Source organism: Mesoplodon mirus (genome assembly GCF_964341445.2).
Source record: "Mesoplodon mirus genome assembly, chromosome: 5".
In the NCBI taxonomy this organism is placed as follows: domain Eukaryota; kingdom Metazoa; phylum Chordata; class Mammalia; order Artiodactyla; family Ziphiidae; genus Mesoplodon; species Mesoplodon mirus.
The window spans coordinates 40,394,726-40,419,469 of NC_138980.1; the positions used below are offsets into that span (position 1 = coordinate 40,394,726).

The following is a 24,744-nucleotide window of genomic DNA, read 5'->3' on the forward strand; positions in this document are numbered from 1 at the left end:
CCACATGCTGCGGAGCGGCTGGGCCCGTGAGCCATGGCTGCTGAGCCTGCGCATCCGCAGCCTGTGCTCCGCAACGGGAAAGGCCACAACAGTGAGAGGCCCGCGTACCGCAAACAAACAAACAAAAACAAACAAACAAAAAAACCAACAACAAAAAATTTTTATTTTATTTATTTATTATTATTATTATATTTTTGGCTGCGTTGGGTCTTGGTTGCTGCATGCAGGCTTTCTCTAGTTGCAGCGAGTGAGGGCTGCTCTTCGTTGCGGTGCGCGGGCTTCTCATTGTGGTGGTTTCTCTTGTGGAGCACGGGCTCTAGGCGCGCGGGCTTCAGTAGTTGCAGCTCGCAGGCTCAGTAGTTGTGGCGCAGGAGCCCAGTTGCTCTGCGGCATGTGGGATCTTCCCGGACCAGGGATCAAACCCATGTCCCCTGCATTGGCAGGCAGACTCTTAACCACTGCGCCACCAGGGAAGTCCCGATTGGTCTTAATGTCTTAATACTTAGAGAAAAAAAAATCCTGTAGCGTGCTGTGTGCTTAACTCTGTTTTTCATGAGGCCCTAGATGTTACCTAGATTCTTCTAGCTCCTCTCCCACTCCAGACGATGTCTGGGCATCCCCCATTATTGTTCCAGGGACAGTGTTTAGAACCCTAAGGATTGTTTTTTTTTTTTTGCATGTTCACCAGAATTCTCCCTTTTCCTACTAACAGCAAATGTAATTTCTATTTACATGCCCTTCCAGACTCCATTCCTGTGATTTGAAATGTCTCTGCCAGCTGACAGAATGAGCACAGGACCCAGGCCTGGCCAATGAACATATCACATTCCTCTGAACACAGTGATTGGCTCAGGGGTGGCTACAAGACACGCTGGTCCAGTCAGCATCTGCTCTGGGGCTTTTGCTGGAGCTGATGGGATGAAGGGCTTTTCCTTGCATGGGAAGGTGGAGCTGGTGAGATGTAAGCCTGGCACTGCCCCAACGAGGGTGAGGCTGCCTTGGAGTGGGGCAGTAGTCATTTAAATGTTCTTTTGGCTACTGTAATAGAGACCCAAATCATAATGTGATGGCTTAAATAAGATAGGCATTTAGTTCTCTCTTTTGTAACAATCCAAGTAGCAGCAATACAGTATGGCTGCTCCCTGGTCTCAGAGGGCCACACTCCTTCCAGTTTGTGGCTCAGTTATTCAGAGGGTATGAACCACCTACTCCAAGATGATCCACTCCACGTCTTCATCCTAACCACCAGGAGGCAGAAAAGGGAGAAGGAGAGGACACAACCCTTCTCTTCAAGGGCTGAGCCTGGAATTTACCCACATCCTTTCCCTTTACATCTCATTGGCTAAGACTTTGTCATATGACCACATTTTGCTGCAAGGGAGACTGGAAATGTGGTTTTTACGCTGGGTAGCCAGCTAAAAATCAGCGTTTCCATTACCATAGAAGAAGGTGAATGGATTTAGGGAGACAATGGACAGTCTCATTCTCAGAGTAAATCAGAGGCAAAAGATTTTGTTGCAAAGTCCTGGTGACATCTTTTGAGTCCCTGGATCCAACTGTGCCTGAAGCTGGACCCATGGAACTTTACAATTACACGGGCATTCATTTCCTTTTTTGCACATACCTGTTTGATTTGGGCTTTTGACCACTTGAAACAGAAAGAACCCTGATTAACACAGTTAGATATAAAGCCCCTAGTCGGTGTCTAGCAGAGCGGGAGTTCATGAGTCAGTATCGTTGTTGTTGTTGCTGATGTTATGATTATGTTGCGGGTGGCCCTACAGCTCACTTCGTCTGTGCCTTCTCTACCTGTTTCTTCATCCTACCCCAGTACCGCTAGCTCACCCCTCTCATCCTCACAGCCCTTAATGACTCATGGGTGATAATGTTATTTGTCTCTGATTCCAATGAAATTTCTTCTTCACTCTCCCATATACACGGCAGAAAAGAATCATACCACCCCAACAATGTTGAGGGAGGGAGTCCTGAACCCTCTGTTTGTGACAGAGACCCCCCTGGATTCAAGTCATGCCTCACCCAACCCCTTTCTTAGGGCTCTTAAGTTTTTCTTTTTCTTTCTTTCTTTCTTTTCTCTTTCTTTCCTTCTTTTTCTTTTTCTTTCTTTCTCTTTCTCTCTCTCTTTCTCTCTCTCTCTCTTTCTTTTTCTTCCTTCCTTCCTTTCTTTCTTTTAATTCTTATCTTGATGAAAAGTGAACATGAAGCACAGGCGCAGAACAAACAAGACTGACTCCTTTTTCATAACTTTGATCACTATTTTCATCCACTTCTATCGCTTCAGATGTGTCTCCAACAGTTACTAGATTTCTCTGGGGGAGGGTCTGACCCCTGACACCACACCCCTTTCTATGTTTATGGGATGAAGCTCTCCACCAGCCACCCATGGGCTGATGTCTTTGGAATAGGGGTCTGGTGCCAAAAGGGTCAGAGGGATGAGGTCCAATAAAGTTGGGGGGGGGGAGTTTACAGGGTATGGAGGACAATGGCCTCTACTGGGGAATGAGAGATTTCCAGAGAAGAGCTCCCTCCCTGCCCCCTGGTGAGAGAAGCCAGGCCCCTTGCTGCCCATGGGGCCCATGTCCTGGAGGAGGGGGAGGACCACCTCAGGTTGGGGAGACTGAGGTTGTATGCCGGGCCCTCTCCTTCCGCCGCAGCACGAAGTCTCCAGGGGCGGCTGGGTTCATTGCGTAGAAGACATTGGCATTGTCAGGAATCAGGAGCTCTGACCAGGTGTGGAGATGATGGTGAAAGGCCCACACAACCTCATACTTCCCTCACAAAGGACCTAGGTAACCTTCCACCATTCACCTTGGAGCCTGAACAACCTTGGGTCCCTTCAGCTAGTGCTAAGTCAACCTCATTCTCCTCTCTTTGTGAACCTAGACCACTTCCCACTCAAAGCCTGAACAACCTCATGTCTCCCCCCACCTCCCGCCCCGGGAACCTGGGCTACCTCCTGCTATTTCCCCCTGGAGTCTAGACAACCTGCACTACAAGCTTGAACAAAGTCAGGCCACCCAGCCCAATCAACTTCCTGCCCATCCCACCCTTCCCCCGCAGCCAACTCCTAGCCAAGTTCATACTGCTCTCACCATGAACTTGGACAACTTCTGACTTCCCACTTCCAGCCTGTACAACCCTCATACTTGACGCGTGAACAACCTCATGTATCCTTCCTAACGTCCAGCCAACCTCACATCATGCCCTTTAATATGTCACTCTCTCTCTGGTTTTTTTTTTTGGCCACACTGTGGGGCTTGCGGGATCTTAGTTCCCCGACCAGGGACGGAACCCATGCCCCCTGCAGGGGAAGCACAGAGTTCTAACCACTGGACTGCCAGGGAAGTCCCTAGCATGTTAATCTCTTGCTTCTCTCTCTTTTTTTTCCCTACATTTTTTCTCCATTTAAAAAACTTTTTAATTGAAGTATAGTTGATTTACAATGTTGTGTTAATTTCTTCTGTACCACCAAGTGACTCAGTTATGCATATGTATATGTATTCTTTTTCATATTCTTTTCGATTATGGTTTGTCACAGGATACTGAATATAGTTCCCTGTTGCCTCTCCCTCTTGAAAACTGGACAACCTCCTACTCACCTGTACACTGAACGATCTCATGCTTCCCTACCCTGAATTTCAGTACCATGTGGCCCTCTCCTATGCCAAATTCAGAGTCCCCATGCTGAGCCCCCAGACAAACTCATTTCCCCTCAGATCCAAGCCTAGACCCTGCTTCAGTCTTGCGCTCCACCAGCTTGAGCCTGAATAACCTCATGATTCTACAAATTTAAGCCCGGATGACCTTCTACACTCCCTCTCCACTGGACCCTGGACAATCTCATTTCTTCTCCATACATCCTAGGAAGTCACCTTTGGTGCCTGCTTCCCTCACACTGAGACAGGACAACCTCATGACCCCACCTAATGAAGGTACCAATATTTTTCTGCCTCTTACCCCAACCCTGCTTCATCTCACCCCTACTCTGTGCCAGAACCATCCCGGTCAGTCTGCTGCCCGCCTCCTGAAGCTGCCCCCCAGCTCTGGCTCCGAGCTGTCCCTGCTCACCCCTGTCCCCAGGAAGGGCTTGGAAGAGCTGATAGTCCTGGGCCCAGGGCTGAGCCACATTGTGCTTTTCCAAGGCTCGCTGCACCACGCTGGGGGCCTTGTCCTGACTCGTGAGCTGGGAAGAGAGGGCGGGAGGTGAGGGATGACAGCCCAAGCCCCAAGGGCAGGGCTGCCACCAGCAGGTCCCAGGCACAGCCCCTCACCAGGATGCTCCGATACAGATTTCCATGGTCATTGTCGATGCTGACTCGGACGACGCAGGCCTCTGAGCCCTGCTGCCCCGGGAGGGAGATGTGAGGGCCACTCAAGGGCAAGGCCAGGGTCCGGGGGCCTGGTAGGTCTGGGCTCAGTGGCAGCTGTAGGCAGTGGGGTGGGGGCTGAGCGGTGAGGGCACGAGGCCCCTCGCTCATTGTATGCAACACGCCTTCCTGCACACCCCAAGCCTGGGACATGCAATTAGGGTACATACACAAGCCCACATCTATGCAATCCCATCACATACAGACTTTCACGCCCTGCTACATGAATTCACACACGACTCATGTTCACACACAAGAAACCCTGTGTAACCAGAGAGCGGCGACTGCACCCATTTGCTCACAATTGTTGGCTACGCACAAGCCCATGTCCATGAAAAACCCTGCACATGGTCCTGTGGATATTGTGGATATTCATGCCTGCATTTCCCCTCCAGGTATGCAAATTCCTAGGAAAATGCGTATCTGTGCAAAAGTGGGTAATTGCACCCCAGAGTGCCTTGTGGGTAAGTGGAAGCTCTGGTCCAGATCTGAGCATAACTGATGGACAGTCCCTCAAACAGGGCCATGGAAATGCACATGGCTTCCTGGACATATCCCTAGGGTGTTCAGCCAACTGTGTGCATAGTCTCCTGTGTACATACCTAGTCTCCAAATCCTGTACACACACACACACACACACAGCCCTGGGTGCCTGCAGTCCCACATGTACACATAGTCCTGGTACCTTGGTGCTGGGGCCCTGGGGCCCTGGAGAGGCCGGAGGACTGCCGGGAGGAGGGTCCCTGGTTCTAGGACTGGATGGGGGGGATGCTGGGGACAGACTGGGGGAGACACAGAGTCTGAAGTGGGGTGGCTGCCCTGATCTCTGACCCTGTCCTCTCCAGCCCCTTTACCCAATGGGATGCTGACCTGGAGGTGGAGGAAGAAGGATCCCTGGGACTCCCACCAGGGGAAGAGCCTCTCTCTCGGGACAGCTTCCTGAAAATAGAGACAGGGGATGAGGCTGAGACCAGACTCAGTTCCAGGAGCGGATACCATCTCTGCCCACGTCACTCCCCACATACTCCAAGACTCACGCACTGAGGCGCTTGGTGAGGCTAATTCGCCGCCGGACGCGTGGGGAGCTGGGGCAGGAGGCGGCCGGTGGCTCAATGACCCGGGAGATGCGGTAGCTGAGGGGTCAAGATGCAGATGGGATGGGGGTGGGGGTGGGAAATGAGTTAGAATTGGTCGGGAGCTGGGTTTTGGGTGTGTGTGTGTGGGGGGTGGTTGGGCACCCAATGTTGGGGTCAGGGTCATTACAGCTGTGGGGTCTCATCAGGGATGAGATGAGATGGCTTGGTTGGCAGGTCACACAGGGGTTTACAGAGTGGGACTGAGGAGTCAAATTCGGTCAGGGATAGAGTTCAAGGTCAGATAATCACTGAGGTCAATTGTTAGGATCATGGATTCAGTAGAATGGAAAGAAACCATTGGAACAGTTGAGTTGGATGCTCTGACATAAGAGTCAGTTGCTCAGAATTGGGGGTCAATGATTGGGCTCAGAGAGTCAGATGGGGGTTATGAATGAGGTCATGGGTCAGATAGGGCCAGAGGTGGGGGAAAAGGAAAGATGGGATGGTTGAATGGAATGCCCAGCTGCATGTTAAAGGTTGAAGTCAGAAAGTCAGATGGGTCAAAGTTTGGGGTCAGAGGTCTACTGGGGCCCTCGACTGGGCCGCAGACAATGCAAGGTGACAGGCTGGGTGGGGGGGGTGTCAGGGCTCAGGAGGGGGGTCTTAGGAGGAGCTGGAGAGGTGCATGGGGGAGGTGGATCCAGTGTGTGATCCAGGGTCAGTGGGTGGGGGGGTGGTCAGGCCAGGCCACATGTTGGTCACCTCTGCTCCTCGCTGAGCTGGCGCTGGGTGCGCAGGGCAGCCAGGATGGGCAGGTGGGAGCTCAGGCAGTAGCTCTGACAGCGCCTCTGCAGCTGCTGGATGTGGGCCAGGATCTCCCACTCCTGAGGGGGTGGCCTCTGAGACCCTGCCCATGCTCAACCCCCATCCTGGACCGCCCCCCCGCATGCCCACCCCAGTGCCCACTTACCTTCCTCCTCTTCTCAAAGTTGATGAGATCCCCCTGGGGGCAAATTTTGTCTGAACTGGAGCCTCCAGGGTCAAGGATCAAGGGTCAAGGTCAGGGGTTGGGATGTCAGGAGCCCCACTGCACTAAGGGGGCTGGGGTCAGGAGCACAGGGCAGAGTCATGGGTGTGAGTTCAGGAGGCCCTCTGTGCTGAGGGAGAGTGAGGCTGGGGTCAGGAGTCAAGGGTCAGGGCTCAGACCTCCAGCATGTCCGGCAGGGCTGTATCCAGCATAACCAGGTCCGTGAGAAAGGTGCCAAGGTAGGGGATGGGGCCTGGGGGCAGTTTCTGTGGCCCCCAGAGCTCCAGTCACTCTCAGCCATCACTGACTCCACCAGGCTCCACCCCCCACCCAGGATCCTGCTTGTCCCTCATCCCAAACCACATCACTCACTGGGGGCAGGCTTCCTGGGGGGGCATTCTCCTCAGTAGCCTCCTCCTGGGGGAAGGGGAAGAACTGAGCAGTCCTGGGGTCTCTTTGACCCCTCCCTCGGGGAAGATGCCTCCATCACAAGCAGTTGTAAAGGCCATACCCAAGGGAAAGTGAACAGGGAGGGGGAGAGAACAGATAAGCAGCAGGGGGCAGGGCTCACTGGGGATGATGGGAGGTGGGGCTTGTGGGTGCCTTGGCCCCCAAGGCTGGCCTTAACACAGGTGAGAATCCTTGTACCTGGAGATCCCCCAGAAATGCCCTGAACCTTGTTGGCACATTTTTTTTTTCCAGTTTTTCTTATCAAAGTCAAGTCCTTAGCAGAATTTTTTTTTTCACTCTTTGCTCTGACTCTGGCCTTCAGTGACCTTTTCCCTGTAACTTCTGGTATTTGTTGAATGAATAAATAAGGTAGCCACCAAGTGTGAGCTATAATGAGGGCAGAAGAGGGAGTCAAAACCCAGGGCTGCCCACAAACAAGAGGAAGGTCATTCTCGAGGCATAGGGAAAGGACACTGAATGTTATGACAATGACAAGCAATGCCCTTCCGGGCCCCTGGTCCCCTTCCTGGGCCTGGGATCTGAGGGGTCCTCACCCATCTGTACCTGGGAGAGAATCTCTCTGCTGCTGAGGTGATTATTCTCATCGGAAAAAATCTGCGAAAGTTTCCTGAAAGTGGATAACGGTTCCCTGGGGGGACAGGAGAGAGGTCAGGGGTGGCCACGGGGACAGTCAGAGCTGGCATGAGGTGGGCAAGGAGTCCTGCGCCAGCACCCTGCCCCTTGCTCACCGGCTCACGGCACCCCAGCTGCGCTTGAGCCGGTAGATGGGGTTAGACTGCAGGGCGGACAGGATGGCGCGCAGGGAGGAGAAGTTCCGCAGTTCCCGGCAGCGCTGGGGAGCGGGGGTGAGGGACCGCCGGTCACACCCCAAGCCTGAACCCCAAGTATGATCCACCTTTGATCCCGTGACTTGTGACCCCAGGTTAGATCCTTACAGCTCGCCCCATATCTGACGAGCTACCCAGATTCAGCCTCCTCCCCCAGGGCCCCCCCATCTCCAACCTGCAGTCCCAGCCCCTCCCCCAGCTGCCCCTCCATTCCCTTCCTCTGACCTTGGCTTCCCGTGTCCCCACTCTTTACTTCTCCCTGGGCCCCAGACGGACCCGTAGCATCTGTCTTAGACCCAGACTCCTCCTCCCCAGTCCAAGTCTCACCCCAGGTGTCAACCTTCTTCCCCCTTCGCCTTGACACGCCCCCACTCTCTTTCCTGGCCCCCATTTCTACTCTTCCTCTCTGCTCAGGCTCCAGCCCCGCTTCCATCCAGTCTCTTTCAGAACCTCTGCCTCCGTCTCTTGGCTTTGGTCCCTCCTCCAAGCCTATCCCCTCCCCAGTGCCCCCATCCCATCCTTATTCCTAGACCAGCCCTGCGTCCCTCTGCGGTCCCAGGCGCCAGTCCCGCCCAGCCACGTCCTAGGCTCTCTCTTAGGCACCTCCCAGCCCCAATCCTCCGAGTATCCCCAGACCCCAGTCCTCGGCCTTCCGCCCGCCTCCGACCTCTCTCTGGCCTCGGTGCCCCATGCCCCCTTCCACCCACCCCCCGACAGGCACCTGCGCGATGCGGATCCACTTCTCCAGCCGCTGCGCCCTCTGCGGGGCGGCCAGGCCCGGCGACCCGAGCACCGAGCCCAGGACGCAGCCGGTCACCGTGTTGAACTGGGTCACAGTGGCGCGCACAGTGGAGGCGGTGCCTGTAGCCCCCGGCCGGTCCCGCTGCGACCACACGGAGCCCAGGCACTCGAAGGGCCGCACGCGCGAGAAGAGCTCCTGCGCGCGGGGGTTGGGGGTGGGTAGGATCTGTGCTCAGCTAGGCCCCTTCCCCCTCCCCTACGTCCCGCCCCCTCCCGGCCGCGCCCAGCCGGGATCCTCACTGCATCCATCAGGGTGAGCTGCTCGGCCACGTCGTCTACACTGAAGTCCAGGAGCTCAGGACCTTCCCTCACGAGTCCTTCCACCTCTTCCAAGCAGCCTACCGGGGAGTCTGGACGGGGTATCTGGGCAACCCCTGGATGTCCTGAGGGAGCATTAGAGGGTGTTAAAAACTCTGAAGTTTGAATCCAGGACTGGCTGCATGACCTTGGGCATCTGTGATCCTCACTTTTCTCATCTGTGAAACAGAGATCTCTTCGTTTTTAAGAACATCAGAGCAGCAGTAACTGTTCATTCAGCATCTTGGGTGGATTAACGGGGAAATTTATACACTAACCCTGCGAGGCACCTTTTTTAAGGGGGAAACTGAGGCAGGAATTTGCTCTAACTCACATCTTCAGTAAATGGCAGGGATCTGAAGCCAGGTGCTCAAAGGCTAGAATAGAAAATAGAGCTTTTTGACTTTGAACCTGTATTAGGATAGGATCCATTTGCCCTTTTCTGGTGGTTAGAGGTGGTATAACCTTGTGGTTAAGGAAAGGTTATCGTCTTAACGTCCCGAGTTCAAATCCAAACTGATCCACGGGGGTGCTCTGCGAATTAAGCAAGACTTTAAACCTCTCTGTGCCTTGGTTTCTTCACCTGGATTTTTTTTTAAATCAAATGAAATCACGCATACCAGACGGCTATAAAGTACTCAATAAATAGGAATGATTTTTCCGAGGTGACGTTCAATGGTGGCGCCCCCTAGGGGACATTTTGGAAGTTGAAATCTTGCCGCAAGAGGGGCTGGGCACGCATAGTGAAGAATTGTGCCACCAGCCTCCAAATGTCCCTCCAAGAAATTTATGTCCTTGAAAAACCTGTTTACAATACTTGGCACCTAGAACTCAACAATCTTGCTCATAAACACTAATTATTTTGGCTTTAGAAAGGCAAGGACTGTGAACTTTGTTTTGTATGGAAATGGCAAGTGTTGTTCACCATTTTGGAAACTGATGTCACCAACATCTATGCTGCTGCATCTGTGTCGCCAGTGCACTCCCCTGCATTAGTTTCTGGCTGCCATATTCACCATGATGCTATGGCAGGTGAAGGCACTGAACAACTTCATCACGTCTCCTGGTGTGGCATGCCCAGACACTGACATACCAACAAGTATAGTTGATTGTTGTGTAAATTGCTTTTGTTTTATTTCTCCTTCCTATTACAATTCCAGCATCATATTATTATTTTTAAATTATCTGTGTAAGTCTGTTTAATTATCTTTCATTTCGTATTAGGACAGGTAGCATTGCAAAATATTACTTTATTTTTATTTTTTGGCTGTGCCATGCTGCATGCAGGACCTTAGTTCCTGGAACAGGAATCGAACCTGTGCCCCCTGCAGTGGGAGCACAGAGTCTTAACCACTGGACCACCAGGGAAGTCCTGCAAAATATTAGTTTTTAAAAGTGAGCATGGGGGAAAAATTACTCAGCCATAAAAAGGAACGAAATTGGGTCATTTGTAGAGATGTGGATGGACCTAGAGACTGTCACACAGAGTGAAGTAAATCAGAAAGAGAAAAATAAATACTGTATATTAACGCATATATGTGGAATCTAGAAAAATGGTACAGATGAACCTGTTTGCAAGGCAGAAATGGAGACACAGATGTAGAGAACAAATGTATGGACACCAAGGAGGGAAAGAGTGGGGAGGGATGAATTGGGATTGACATGTATACACTAATATGTATAAAATAGACAACTAATAAGAACCTGCTGTATAAAAAATAAATAAAATTAAAAATTAAAAAATCCCATAACTTGAGCACCAAAAAAAAAAAAAAAAAAAAGTGAGCATAGGGGAAAAAAAAATTGCACATAAATCTAATCAAACCTTTAGCTCTTACAGCAAATATGGTGAATAGAGGAACATGCTTCATGTCACCATGAGAAAGCTAACAGGTGAATGGAGAAGAATGTGAGACATTCCTCGGGGCAAATGACCCATTTTTTCCCCTAATGCCATTAATCAAAAGGCAAAGAGGAACTGTCATAGAAAAAAAGAGATCTAAGAAATGAACACTTGGGACTTCCCTGGTGGCATAATGGTAAAGAATCCGCCTGCCAATGCAGGGGACATGGGTTTGAGCCCTGGTCCAAGAAGATCTCACATGCCACGGAGCAACTAAGCCCGTGCGCCACAACTACTGAGCCTGTGCTCTAGAGCCACAACTACTGAGCCCGTGTGCTACAACTACTGAAGCCCGCACACCTAGAGCCCGTGCTCCACAACAAGAGAAGCCACTGCAATGAGAAGCCTGGGCGCCGCAACGAAGAGTAGGCCCCGCTCGCCGCAATTAGAGAAAGCCCGCATGCAGCAACGAAGACCCAACACAGCCAAAAGTAAAAAAATAAAATATATAAATTTATTTTTTTAAAAAAGAACACTTTAAATGGATCTTTGGTTTTGGAAGAAACAACTAACTATAAAGAAGACAACTTAGGAACAATAGGGGGATTTGAATATAAGTTTTTTTGTTTTTTTTTTCCCAGTACGTGGGCCTCTCACTGTTGTGGCCTCTCCCGTTGCGGAGCACAGGCTCCGGATGCGCAGGCTCAGCGGCCATGGCTCACGGGCCCAGCCGCTCCACGGCATGTGGGATCTTCCCGGACCGGGGCACGAACCCGTGTCCCCTGCATCGGCAAGCGAACTCTCAACTACTGCGCCACCAGGGAAGCCCCATATGAGTATTTTTTGATATTGAGTAATTATTGCTGATTTCGTTGGAAAAGATTGTGGGCATGAAGGTTATATATATTTTAAAGTCCTTGTCAATTACCAGTGCGAACTGAAGTATTTGTGTGTGAAGGGACGTAAGTCTGGGATTTGCCTTCAAATCATCCTGAAAAAAAAAATTTTTTTTTTGGTCAAATTGATAATTGTTGAAGATGACTGATGGGTGTTTCAGTGTTCTTTACATTACTTCTCTCTCTCTCTTTCTACATGTCTGAAATTTTCCATGGTAGAAAGTAACCCCCAAACAAGGATGTTAAGGTTCCCAGATCCTGGCATAAAGTCAGTGTTCAATAAATGTTCATTTTCTCCTCTTACCTCAAGAACTCATAGCTTAGGGCAGCATTTTCAATAGAATTTTCTGCAGTGGTGGAAATATTTTCTACCTGTGCTGCCCCATGTGGTTACTGAGCACTAGAAATGTGGCTATTGTGACCAAAGAACTGATTTTAATTTCTATTTAATGTTAATTAAGTTCAATTTTAATAGCCACATGGGGCTAGTGGCTACCCCACTGCCCTGTGCAGCTCTGATGACTTGGAATCAGCTGGTGAAATCTTGAAGGCAGAGGAAGAAAGATACTTGGTAACCAGGAGGGAAGATGAAGGGATAAAATGTATATAAATAACTCTCACCAGGGGAGAGAAGTGGTTGCTACTTTGTAAAGCAGAGAGGAATGTGGCCAGTTTAAGGATTAAAGAATGGATTAGGGATACATAAAGCTCTTGTGACAGGGATCAGATCAAACACAGATGGGTGAAAGATGATACTCTATAAGCAGGATGCAATTATTCAGTAGACAAATCCGTGTTGTAACTGACCCTGGGGATAGAGTTGGGGACAAGACCAATAGGTTCTATGCAGAAAAATAAGGCAGGTAATAGGACTCAGAGTGGGAGGCTGTATTTGTTGCGAGGGGATCTGAGAAGGCATGTCTGAGGAGATGACAACTGAAAAAAGATCTGAATGAAGTATGTGGATATTTTTCCTTTCCCCCAAAGCTCTCTACAACAGAGGTTGTAGACCTCTGTTGTAGAGAGCTACAAACGTGGCATGTGGGATCTTAGTTCTCCGACCAGGGATTGAACCCATGCCCCCTGCAATGGAAACGCAGAGTCTTAACCACTGGACCACCAGGGAAGTCCCAGCAAACTTTTCTATAAAAGGCTACATAGTTTGCTGATACCCACCTCACTAGAAAACATCAGTATGATTTATTGTATCGATTTCATTATAAGTGGTAGATTCTAATAAATAAGAATCTGTGATAACAACAGTAATGAAAATAATACTATTTGCCAAGCCCTCATTATTTGTTTATTTACTTGTCCACTAATTGTCTTCCCCAGGGAAGAGGGAGCTCCTGTCCACTGTTATGTGCCCAGAGCCAGAGGCTAAATATCTGTTGAATGAATGAAGAAGCCAATGAGGTAAGTACTGTCATTGCCCCCATTTTGCAGATAAGGAAACTGAGGCTCAGAGAGGTGATTTATCCAAGGTCGCACAGTCAGCAAATGGCAGAACTAGGATTTGAACCCAGGTCTCTGTAGCTCCTAAGGCAAGTAGTAATAGATGATTTGTAGCCCAAAACACAGGGTATCCTGACCCAATGATGGACTGTCTTTGTAGTTGGGATGTGTTGTGTGGGGGAGGTGAGAGACAAATGCCAATACTTTAAACAAGCGGCCATTATCCCCATTTTACAGGTGGAGAAGCCGAGGCTCAGACAGGGTTAAGAACCTTGCCCAAGATCTGTAGCTCCTCCGTGAGGGAAGAAGACACCTAGGGGAGGGAGAATGCCTGTTCCGGACACTATCGGTTCCCCAACCCGCTCACCTGCCCATGTCTGGGACCGCTCCTCTTCTTCCTGCTGTGGCTCAGCATCCTTCAGGAAATCTCCCAGCAGCTTTTCTGCCTCCCGGGCCTCAGCCCCTGATGGGGCTGCCCAGCCCAGAAAGGTGCAAACACTGCCTAGGTCCGAGTGGGCAGGGGGGTCCCAGAAATCCTGAGGGTAGTCCCGCAGCCAGGAGCCCAGCACTGACACCACAGCCCTGGCCAGAGGGGTGGGGCCTCAGAGCCCAGCCCAGAGTTCTGGACCCCTGGGGCCCATACACTTCAGATCCTTTTGACCTCTATGCCCCCCTGCCCACACCCGATGGGAGGACAAACCTCAGGTTGTTGTTGAAGGTCAGATCTCTTCCCTCTGTCTTCTTGATCTCTACCCTGGAAAGACATCCCCCCTCCTCCATCAGGTGAAGAAGAGAGCGGCTGGAGGGGACTCAGGAGGAAGATTCTGGGGTTGGAGGGGGGGGTCCTGGTTCTAAACCGGAGGGAGCTAGAGGAGTATCCAGGTGAAGGTCTGGGGTGGGAACATGAGAGTCCCCCGTTGGTACTAACCCCGGCGGCAGGGGCGGCGGCGGCGGTGGCAGGAGAAGGCCCAGCACGCGGGCAGTGGGCACAAAGGCCCGGTGGGTGGCCAGGAAGGCAGGCACGAAGCCTGGGTCCTGCTCGCGGTCTCCAGACACCAACTCCCGCACCAGCCGCTCCAGCCGCGCTGCCCTCAGCGCCCGCACCTTGCTGGTGCGGTAATGGAGGAAGGTGTCGGCACCGGGGCTGGGGGCCTGCGGGGCAGGGTGACCGCAATGAGACACAGAGGAGTGGGCCCCAGCATCCCATTCCAATCGTGTCTTTGGGAAGCACCGATCTTGCATCCGATCCTGTCCATTCTTCTGAATCCTGCCCCCTGAGTTCATTATTCTTCCCCATTGCACAATCGACCCCCGAAACCCGCCTGGAACATCCTCATCCGCCCAGGTCCCGCCCTGCCCTCTGCCCCATTTACAAGCCACCCCTACCTCACCCCCACCTCCGCCCCCAGGCTGCTCCCAGCTCTCCGGACGCGCTTCACTGGCCCGTTCCCAGGCTCTCCGCCCCACCTCGCTCTCGCCTGGTCTCTTCTAAAGACCACTCCTCCTTCTCCAGCTCCGCCCCACTAAACCTGGCTTACCTAGGCCCTGCCGTCCAGTTCCGTCCCCAAGTCCCGCAAGTCACCTCGGCCTCACCTGGCCCCGCCTCCTCATCTACCCCACTCACCTGGCCGCCCCCGGGCCCCACTCCATCCTTACCCGGTCGCCTCTAAGCCCCGCCCCTCCTTCGGGCCCCAGTTCCTCCCCTCCACTCAGCCCCGCCCTCACCTGGTCGCCTTCCGCCCGGCCCCAGCCTCCTACCCGTTCCTCACCTGGGTGCCCCGAGGCCCTGCTCCCGGACTCAAGCGCTGACTGCGCTGCCGCCGCAGGGAGACACTGTACACCGCGCCGTCCTCTGTCTCCTCGCCCCAGTCCTGCAGCGGCGCCTGGACGCGGAGGCGGGCTCAGGACGCCGCAGGGGGAAGGCTCCCGGGACTACGGCCCCACCTCTTCCGCGGATTCAAGCCTGATCCCTCCAGCTTTATCCCCCTTTGCCGGTCGGAGTCAGTGAGACTCGGGGCAGGGACCCAGGCTCGGGAAGTCCCCTCGGCGCCGCGGGTACCCTCCTACCTAGCCCTTGGGAGGATCGGGTGGCATTTGGGGACGTCCCAGGGTCCAGTCTTCGCGAGTCTGTCTCTAGTCCCTCCCGCAGATGCGCTCAGAGACACTCCCGCCACCAGCCATCCCTAAAGGGAGCCAGCCACTTCACTGGGTCAGGGGCCGGGAGGCCAGAGGTAGGGACTCCCAGGCTGTTCCGAAGGGTCCGATTTGAGGGGAGAGAGAATCCAAGGGGCGGTCGGGGACCTGGAGTTTCTGGACTTGAGGGTCGCCAGGGATGTGGGGTCCTGGGACCCCAGGTCCCCTTACCAGGGCGAGCTCCTTGCTCGTCGTCCGCTCCATGGTCCGCTCCCGTCCCGCTCTGCCGCGCGGCTGAGTGAGGCGGAAGGGCCGGTCGGGGAGCAGTGGCCGGGAGTCGGGCCGGCGGGGCGGGGCGGCCGGGCAGCGCGGGGGCGGGGCGGGGTGGACCCACGGCTCGCGGTTGCCCCTGCCAGACCCCAGCGCCCAGCCCAGGGCCCTGGGGGAAGAGGTCCGAGCTCTCCAGATAAATGTGTATCAATCTGAGCCCGGGAGAAAGGACACCTCTCTCTCTGCCAGGGGAGGGCTCTTTTTTGTGTCCTCAGGTGTGGAGGAGCTAATGTGTATAGCTAAGTGGGGTACAGGTCTGCGTCCTCAGAAGGAGAGTCCGCTTGCTCAGACGGGGAGGGCTGGTCCGCCCCAGGTGTGGAGGTATTTCTCATTTCTCTGGAGGGGCGGAGGGAGCTCAATCTGTGTCCCTAGCTTATGGGAGTCATCACTCCCCAGGTCGGAGGGGACTGAATCTGTGGCCCTGGTTTGAGGGGCAGCCATCTATGGGGCGGTGCAGGATCAAGGAGAGGCGAATACTCAGGGGGCTGGTGGTTGACCTTTAATGCGCGATTCCGAGGCCGGCGAGGACCAGCCTGGGGAGATTTACTGTGGGAACGTCCAGCAGCCCAGCCCCCTTCTCTACTCCGGGCATCGCCCGGCCGCTCTGCTCCCTCGTCCGGGCCGCGTTCAGCCCTCGAAGGGGCCCCGTGGGCCCGCCGCTGGGCCCAGAGGGGTTTAGGGGCTCCGCAGGGGCCCTGAAACGCCAGGTGGGCGCGAGGGCGAGTCTAGGACCTCTGCGAACGACTGCGCCTCTTGCGGCGGGATTCGATTAATTTCTGGGAACGCATCTTGAGCGCCGCGCGGGTCACCACGCCTTTGTCTTCGTCCTCACTCTCCTCTTTGTCTGCAAAGGGCGAAGAGGGGATCAAGGTTCCCATTCCCGGCTCAGATGTTCCTTCCCAGCCTTTACCATCCCACCACCACCTTGGCCCTAGGTCCAGCCCCTGACCACCTCCCGATGCTCCGCTTGGGCCCCCGGCCCCGCCCCCTTTCCTTGCCCGTACTTACGGGAGAACCCGTCCTTGCCCTTGCGACCGGCAACAGGCAGGGCGATGCGGGTGTTGTACATCGGCAGCTTTCCCTCTAGGGTGGAGTAGAACTGGGGGAGGGGGGAGCGGGAAAGAAGAGTGTGAGCGGGCAGAGGCTGCAGCGAAGTCCGTTCCCCCTCCTCCCCAGCCCACTCTGAGACATAACCTGATTCCATTCAGCACCTCTGCCCACTGCTGTGAAGTTTTCTTGGTCGGTGCCGTGTCATTTGTTCTCCGCGTGCATCCTGATACCCACCTCCCCTCCCCACCCAGGCCCGCCCGTGGTCTTTAGGTCCCACCTCTTGTCCTCTCGAGGCCCGACCCTTGAGCCTCCCAGCCTTGACCTCTGGCCCGCCAGGGCCCTCTGGAAACTCTCGTGGTTCATCCCTAGCTCCTTAAACCTCATGCCTTGTCCCTAAGGCCCATTCCCGGCCCATCGGCCTCCTCTCTGGTCTCCAGGGGGATGCCCCGACCCCCCTGGTATTCCGCCCCAGGCCCCTGCACCCTCAGCCCCACCGCCTGGCTGAAGGGGTACCTTGCCGTCGGCGATGTGGCGCAGCATCTCTGGCACGTTGTGGTTCTGGAGTTGCGCCTGTAGCTTCAACAGTTTTTCCTCCACGAGGCCCAGAAGGTTGGGTAGATAGTCACTTGCCTTGGGATCCAGCTCCTTTCTGGCGAAACGGCTGGCCTCCTGCAGCCGGTGGGGTGGGGCGGGGGGGGGCGGAACCAGGTGAGTTGGGAGGGGGCGGGGCCTCTGGGGGCAGGTTCCACCTAGGGGCGGGGCTTTTCTTCAGGCACCAGGTCTTGAAGTTAGGGGCCACCAACCGGAGTGGTGCTATCCTCTGTGGGGTGGGGATTCTGTGGTCAAGGGCCACGCTTATGAGACAATTGCCTCTGAATCCCAGAGACCCAAGCCAAGGGATGGGGGAGGTCTTTTAGTGGGAGGGCAGGGATACTAACTGGAGAGAGGCCATTGCCGGATGACCTTAAGAAATGGGATTCTGCTGCGGGCAGAGTGGGGCTTCTCTTATCTGTGGTCGCTCCAGGATTGGAGCAGGGTCTCTTAAGTTTGGGGTGTGTGTGTGGGGGGGGGGGCTAAGTAGGACTTTCCCATGGGGGCGGGACTTGAAATGGGACAGGGTCTCTAAAGTCCTGGGCCTCTTGAGGAGTAAGGGGGTGCCCCCTGAGACGTGGGGTGGAGACTCAGGAGTGGGTTGAGGTTTCCCCTGTGTCCAGGCTTCTCATGTCCTGGACAGAGCCTGCGGTGGGTTCTCTTGAGTGGGCTACGGGGCAGAACCCCACACCTGCGTGCTGGCACCGCCTCTCACGTCTTGCGGGGCTTCCTCGTGGGCGGGGCCTGCCACTAGGATGTGGTTCAGTTTGCCAGCCAGGTGTTCCAGGCCCTCTCTGATCATTTGCATTGCCCGCATGGCAAGCTGCAGCCTATCCTGTGTGTCAGCGCGCCGCTGCTCCTCTGCCTTGATGCGCCCTTGCAACTCGACTTGCAGCTTCTGCTCACTGCAGGGAGCAGGGAGGCCGCCACTGGAGCTCCACCGACCCCGCAGGCCCCACTCTCGCCCCCGGGCACCCGGGACCTCACCTCACCAGCGTGGTCTCCCCTGAGTTTTTGAGGTCTTCAAGCTCCCGCTGCAGCCGCTGCTTCTCTTGCTTCAGCCTCATCAGCGTCTGCTCGTTCTGGCTTTTGAGCGTCTCCAACTGCGTGGAGGTGTCGCCCTGTGCCAGGAACCGCTGCACCACCGCCTGGGGGCCACCCAGACCGAGTCAGAGCCAGGGCTGGGGCAGGCAGGGGTGCACTCCTCCTTCTTTCCCCCCCTTCTTTCCCCCGGGCACGCAAGACAAGTGGCTGAGCTGATGGCTTCTGCATAATGGTGTTAAGACACTCTGTGAGTCCGACCCAGGGCTGCCTCGAGGGTGTGCAGCCCCGAAGGAATGATTTTTGCGGGCCTTCCTTGTCTATATAGGGAAATTGAATCAGCCAAAATCGGATTGCGGGGCAATGATAGCAGTGAGCACAGCTGCTTTCCAAAATCAACATGCCAGCAACGTTCTGGCAGTGAATCTTGCCCACTCCCGTGAGGAAATACAGCCGGGAAAGGTGCCTGGCCACAGTGCTCCAGATGACCCCATATGTCCAAGTCCTGGAACTCCTCGGAGGCTATCCCATAGGAGTAGTGGGTTGGAGAGCGCCGTAAGTGGAGAAACCCGACAGGGATCCAGGGGAATTAGTGTTCGCCAGCTGGGGACATAAAGTCTTAGAAAATTTCAAGGAAGATGCTGCCAAGCGTGGGCCCCACAGCAGGGGCCCAGCTTCTCTGGGACCGAGGCTGGCACTAGGCATTTTACTGCGCCCAGACCCTGCTACGGGTGCTGGAGACACAGCAGACAGAAAACACTCATAGTTCTCCTAGAGCTGATATGTCAAAGACGTCAGCACCAGTGTAAGCCAGAACAGGAGGGGATGATGGCCAGTGTAGATAACTCGTGTGGGTTTTGCTGAGAGAGGTAGCGGAGAAATGAGGCAGCTGGAGGAAGAAGGGGTGTCTTTTGTGTGCTGAGGAATGGACCCGGCAAAAAGGGGTGGCTGGGTGTGTTGGCTTCCCAGGCTCAGCTCGGGCGTCTGGGGGCTGGCAGGGCCGAGGGCAGCACTCACGTGTGTTTCCGCCACGCCGGTGGCGTCCTTGACCCTGCCGAAGAGCACCTCCATCTGGTACATGTTGCAGCGCCGCTGCAGCTCCTCCTCTTTGGAGCGCTTGCTGTCCTGGAGCCTGTCGTCGAACTGCAGCAGCACCTGCTCGAACTGGGTGTGCTGGGGGGTTGAGGTCAGGGCCGGGGTCAGCTCGCAGACAAGGGCTTAGGGCAGAGGCCGCGGGGGTTGGGGAAGTATCTGCACTGGGGTAAGAGAGGGGGTGGGGCCCAGGCGTGGGTAAGGGCACCCAGGCAGGGGTCAGGAGTGCTTGACAGGGCCTTGGTCGAGAAAGGGAGGCCTTAGAAGCAGCGCAGAGGGACGGGGTCCAGGGTGCGGGGGTGGGGCCTGTCGGGTAAGGGGCGTGTTAGAGGCAGGATCAAATTCCCGACACATCCCTTCCCTCATGTGAAGGGATGTGGGAACAGATGTATGTGTATGACTGATTCACTTTGTTATAAAGCAGAAACTAATAAAAAAAAAAAAAAAACATAACTAGGTTTAAAAAGTATACTACATACAGAATAATCCCAGTTTTGCTAAAAACAATGCACATAAACCTAATAAAAAAGATTGAAAGACTAAAAAAAAAAAAAAAATTCCCGACACAGGCAAGTCTTGTGGGGAAGGAAGAGGATAGACCTGAGAGTAAGGGGAGGGCTGGAGGGCGGGGTCAGGGATGTGAGAGGAGCCCTGGCATCTAGTGGAGATGGGGGCGGAGTCAGGAGAAATGTCAGAACTGCCGAAGGGTCTAGGACCTGGGCCAACGTAGTGGCGCGGCCCCGGACCCAGCAGGGCCGCATTTAAGCAGGAACAGGCTGGGGTCGTCGCAGCCCCGTATCCCTGGTGCGCCCACCTCGAGGTCCATGCGTTCGTTCTGCAGTTTCCTCTCCTCCGCGCGCTTCTGGCACTCTGTTAGGTAGCGTTCGCGCTTTTTGCGCTCTCGGAACACTGTCTCTTCCAGATGCTGCAGCTGGTTCTAGAGGGCGGGAAAGGGGGACAGAGAATCTGCAGGAGGACCTGCTGGTACCTATCTGGGCTCTGGGCCCAACTCTAGACAGCTGGGTCAGGCTGTGGGGTCCTGGGAGAGAGATGGGACGGGTTCCGGGACAGCTGAGGTTCAGATGCTGGGGCCAGAACAGAAGACCATGGCGGCATCGGGGGTCGGGGGGCAGGACCCCCCCCCAGGACCCGACGGGCTGGCACCTTGGCGATGTCCCTCGCATTAAGCGCCTCCTGATTCACTAGGTTCAGTTTCTCCAGCTCGTGTTTTGTTCTCACCACCTCAGCCTCCATGAAGTCCAGCCGGTTCTCCAAGCGAAGACTCTCCTCCTGGGGCGTGAGGGATGAGGCAGGCCTGTGACCGCTGTCCCTAACAAGGCTGGATCTCCCACTTGCCACCTCCCACCCCCAGTCGCCCTGGTCCCTACCTGTAGATAGGCCTTGAGCTGCAGGTACACATTGGTGATGTGTTCGGCCTCCTCCACCTTCATCTGGGCCTTCTCCAGGCGGTTCTCCAGGTTCCGCATGGTCTAGAGAGAAGCAAGGCTGAGCTGGGTCCCTTCCCCCCTCAATTCCTCCCCCCAGGATCAAGGCCTCTGCAGACCTCACTGGCCCCACCTTGGCCACCACTGTGTTGCTATCTTTCGCCTCTGCCATCTCCAGCTCACGCAGACTGTGCTGCAGCTGGAGCTCCTCCAGCCACTTCTGTCGCAGCCCCAGCTGGTGCCGAAGAGCATTCAGCTGCTTCACCTTCTCACTCAGCCGGCGGTCCAGGTGCTCCAGGGCCTGCTGAGGGAGGGGAGCAAGAGCAGGGGCCTGAACCCCTCACCTAGTCCTTCCTTCCTTCTCCTATATCTTTTCTTTAAAAAAAATTTATTTAGTTTTTGGCTGTGTTGGGTCTTTGTTGCGGTGCGCGGCCTTCTCACTGCGGTGGCTTCTCTTGCTATGGAGTATGTGCTCTAGGCACGCGGGCTTCAGTAGTTGTGGTGCGTGGGCTCAGTAGTTGTGGCTTGCGGGCTTAGTTGCTCCATGGCATGTGCGATCTTCCTGGAGTAGGGATCGAACCCGTGTCCCCTGCATTGGCAGGCAGATTCATAACCACTGCACCACCAAGGAAGTCCCCCTTCTCCTGTATCTTGGTTTTCATCTCCCCTGACTCTTAGTAGCATCTGACCTGGTTGATCCCCCTCCTCCTGCGGATTCTCTTTTTTTGTGGCTTCCAGGACCCCCACTCCTTGGTTTTCCACCTACCTCCCTGGCTGCCCCTTCTCCATCTCCTTTGCCTTTGAAGAGGCTCTTCTCTCCTCTGACCAACCTTACCCCCTTGGTGATCCTATCCAGTCTCAGGGTTTCAAAAGTCACATATACACTGAAGACAACCCATTTTAGCCTCCCTCCTGAACTGCAGGCTCGTATATCCATATCTACACCGCCTTCCAGATGTTTCCACAGGCAGCTGAAAACCATCGTGTCCAAAACTATGTCCTTGATCTTTCCCCAAACCTGCCCTTCTTGAATCTTCCCCATCTCAGCTCATGGCAGCTCCACCCTTCCAGGTGCTCAAGTCCCAAACCTTGATGTCATCCTCACCTTCTCTTTTTCTCTCCCACCCACATCCAGTTTGTTAGCAATTCTCTGTTCTTTTTCAAAGGTTCCTCCAGAGAGATCTCTTTCTTCCTATTTCTACCCCTTTTGTCCTAGTGCAGCCAACACCATCTTTCACCCGGTTGATCTCCTCCTGGCTTCTATTCCGGCCTCCTCACAGCCCATCTTCCATTTCTCTGATTCTTAGTATAAAATCTGCACTCTTGCAGTGAAGGCTGCTGCAACGTTCTGCCCCTGCTGACCTCCCTGACCTCACCTCCTACAGAGCCCCCCTCACTCACTACCATCTCGCCACACTTACCTCCTTTGTGTCTCCAACACTCTATTTTTGTTCCTACCCTAGGGACTTTGCACTTCCTATTCCATCTGCCTGGAATGCTTTTCCCCAGATCATTACCTGCCTGTCCCATTCTCAGCTCAAATATCACCGTCTTAGAGAAAGCAAAGACTCCCATCCTGCAGTCTAAAAGGCAAACCCCTGCCCCCATCCATCTCTAGTAAGTCAGTCTGTTTTGTTTCTCTTGTCACCACGGGGAATTACTTTGTTTCTATATTTGTTGTTCTTGTTGTTTTTTTTTTTTTTGGGGGGGTCTGTTTTCTCCACCAAGATATGAGATTTTGGGGAGTGGGGACATGGTCTGTTTTTTTCACCTCACAGTGACCAACACCTAAAACCATGCCAGGCACATGGTAGGTCCGTGATAAAGATTTAGAAATAAATGAGTGGCGCCAGGTGTGGAGAAGGGATTGGAGAGGCGAGATAGTGGGCAGGGAGGCCAGTCGGGTGGGGACCCAGGCTGGAAATGAAGGGAGATGGTCAGTGGAATGGGAGTGGGGCAAACCTGGCTTGTCCTGTTCTTCAGGTATGGCTTCTCTGATTTCCATTCCTGAATCACTGCCTGGATCACTTTCTCATCTCCCTGCAGAGAGAAGAGCCCAGTCCCACTACTGATTCAGGCCACTTCTACTTGAGGTGGTGCCCTGCCCCTGGGGATACTGCTCCCGCCCCCTGGCACCTCTTCAACCTCACCTGGAGCAGGTCTGTCAACTGTAGTTGCAGTGCCCTGGTCTCCTCATGGAGCTGGTTGATGGTCTCCTGATTCTTTTTGATGTTCCACTGGGTGCTCTCATAAAAGACCTTCTGGTCACCCTCTGGGGTCATGTGAGGTGGGCAGGCAGAAGGAGAGCATCAGGGGAAAGGGGAACTTCCCAAAGGGAAGACCTTTTAGTAATTGTCAACCTAACATTGTAATAGTATTTCACTTTGAGCATTTGTTATGTGTTGGATGCTGGACTAATAATTTTCTAGGTATCAAATAGCATGTGCCAATAGGTACATATCCATATACATATTATACCCATTTTATGCATGAGAAGACTCAGGCTTATTAGATTGTTCAAGGTCACAAGCAGTTGGACTCCCCAGCCCATACCTTCAACCACTATGCAAAATTACCTCCTAACAATAAAACAATAATGGTTTATACGAGGATTTCCCAACCTTGGCACAACTGACATTTGGGATGGATAATTATTTGCTGTGGCGAGCTGTCCTGTGCATTGTCAGATGTTGAGCAGCATCCCTGGCCTCTACCCACTAGATGCCAGTAACCAGCCCCCCCCAGCAATGTGACAAACCAAAATGTCTCCAGACATTGCAAAATAGCCCTATTCCATTGAGAACTACTGGTTCACACTTTATAGTGTTACTATGTGCTAGGCACTGTTCTAAGCACCTTACACATTTCAACTACCTATGAGGTTGTACTGTTACTATCCCCATTTCATGGTTGGACAAACTGAGAGCAATTAGGTTACTCTTAGTCCCTGAAAGTCAAACAATTAGTATATGTAGAGCCAGGATTTGAACCCAGAAAATCCAGCTCCAGAAATCTATATTCTTTACCACTCCATGCATGATAGAAGAGTTGAAATTACATAAAAATATGAAATGCAGTCCAGTCAGTTCTGAGCTCAGGAAAAGTTTTACAAGAAAGATGAGGAAAACCATTAACTAGTATGGGTTTTTGCCTCCAGAAACTGGCCACTGGATGAACGCCAGTGAAACGCTCCTGCTAGGTCAGAGGACTGTTGACTCTTGACCTTTCTGTGCCCTCTGGAGCCATCTTACCTAACAGTTGTATCTTCCTTTGTAACTCAGCCACCTGCGTGTGCACAGCGGACTTCCCCTCGCTGGCGTGGAAAGGTGCCGCCTTGGAATGGAGTGAGTGCCAGGCCTGCACTGAGCCCTTGCCTCGAGGGTGGTAGGGCTTGATCTGAGCCTGACTGCCCTTGACTTTGGAGGGAGGTGAAATCTTGTCCTGAGAAGGCATGGCGTTGGCGGAGGCCGCCCAGCCTCCGCCTGGGGGTTAGGGGATCCACTAGGAATCGCCTCTGTCCAGGTTCCGTCCCTGTTCCTCGGGCTCTGGGAATGCACTTGTCTACCGCTTGGCAGGGCCTCGCGGCTTCTCCGGTTGCTAGGTAACCTTCCCCGCCTCCCTCCCCCGCTCCCAAGGAAATCGCCTGCATTCCAATCTACGGCTCTCATTGGCTGACGCTGAGCTGAGGGGCGGTCCCAATAGGGGACAGAACGGATCAGCTCCGCCGAAAGATGGGGGAGGGTACTTTGGAGTCATGTGCTCATCCCTTTTCCTCCCCACCCCTCCACCCTAACCCCGCCGAGGCGGTTCGCGGGCGTTTTTCAGGAACTTACTGTTCCGGCTGCAGAACCCGACACTCCCAAGATGGAGGCACCTTGCGCCGCCATTAAGCGCTGATCTTCAGAACTAATCCCTTTAAGGCGTCACAGTCCTATCCAAGATGGCCGTCTCGGTTCCGGCCCCGCCACTTGCCACTCACAACAT

At 54.0% G+C, this 24,744-nt stretch overlaps 2 protein-coding genes across 8 annotated transcripts; both read right to left on the bottom strand.

Moving 5' to 3' along the window:
• Nucleotides 1-207: 207 nt before the first annotated feature.
• Nucleotides 208-15,497, bottom strand: RGL3 (ral guanine nucleotide dissociation stimulator like 3). Of its 5 annotated transcripts, none has more exons than XM_082622121.1 (19): nt 15,443-15,497; nt 14,848-14,961; nt 14,007-14,230; nt 13,779-13,832; nt 13,446-13,660; nt 8,828-8,970; nt 8,508-8,723; nt 7,688-7,791; nt 7,503-7,587; nt 6,861-6,905; nt 6,668-6,754; nt 6,432-6,464; nt 6,224-6,345; nt 5,423-5,518; nt 5,256-5,324; nt 5,071-5,167; nt 4,290-4,442; nt 4,087-4,201; nt 208-431 (listed from the first exon to the last, which is right to left on the bottom strand). In XM_082622121.1, exons 1-19 carry the CDS (start codon nt 15,473-15,475, stop codon nt 283-285), a joined length of 2,154 nt encoding a protein of 717 aa, XP_082478247.1. In that variant the 5' UTR covers nt 15,476-15,497; the 3' UTR covers nt 208-282. The 5 variants fall into 5 exon arrangements, with proteins under 5 accessions (XP_082478247.1, XP_082478246.1, XP_082478248.1 ...); XM_082622122.1 differs by lacking the exon at nt 208-431 and adding an exon at nt 1,993-2,740; XM_082622120.1 differs by having other exon boundaries at nt 257-431; nt 4,087-4,442.
• Nucleotides 15,498-15,944: 447 nt separating this feature from the next.
• ODAD3 (outer dynein arm docking complex subunit 3) lies at nt 15,945-24,726 on the bottom strand. Of its 3 annotated transcripts, XM_082622126.1 has the most exons (14): nt 24,594-24,726; nt 24,012-24,093; nt 22,911-23,032; nt 22,723-22,800; nt 20,894-21,064; nt 20,704-20,805; nt 20,480-20,605; nt 20,130-20,252; nt 19,241-19,396; nt 18,170-18,330; nt 17,874-18,087; nt 17,105-17,260; nt 16,550-16,640; nt 15,945-16,385 (listed from the first exon to the last, which is right to left on the bottom strand). In XM_082622126.1, exons 1-14 carry the CDS (start codon nt 24,645-24,647, stop codon nt 16,267-16,269), a joined length of 1,755 nt encoding a protein of 584 aa, XP_082478252.1. In that variant the 5' UTR covers nt 24,648-24,726; the 3' UTR covers nt 15,945-16,266. The 3 variants fall into 3 exon arrangements, with proteins under 3 accessions (XP_082478252.1, XP_082478251.1, XP_082478253.1); XM_082622125.1 differs by lacking the exon at nt 24,594-24,726 and having other exon boundaries at nt 24,012-24,327; XM_082622127.1 differs by lacking the exons at nt 22,723-22,800; nt 22,911-23,032; nt 24,012-24,093.
• Nucleotides 24,727-24,744: the final 18 nt, after the last annotated feature.

Coding starts and splice junctions, on each gene's coding strand:
- RGL3 (XM_082622120.1), bottom strand. CDS start 15,475: ATGGAGCGGACGACGAGCAAGGAGCTCGCCCTG. Junction 13,661..13,778: donor ACCTTCAACAACAACCTGAG/GTTTGTCCTCCC, acceptor CCCTCTGGCCAG/GGCTGTGGTGTCAGTGCTGG. Junction 8,971..13,445: donor GCGGTCCCAGACATGGGCAG/GTGAGCGGGTTG, acceptor ATGCTCCCTCAG/GACATCCAGGGGTTGCCCAG.
- ODAD3 (XM_082622125.1), bottom strand. CDS start 24,213: ATGCCTTCTCAGGACAAGATTTCACCTCCCTCCAAAGTCAAGGGCAGT. Junction 23,033..24,011: donor AAGGAAGATACAACTGTTAG/GTAAGATGGCTC, acceptor ACATGACCCCAG/AGGGTGACCAGAAGGTCTTT. Junction 18,331..19,240: donor CCGGCGTGGCGGAAACACAC/GTGAGTGCTGCC, acceptor GGTGGCCCCCAG/GCGGTGGTGCAGCGGTTCCT.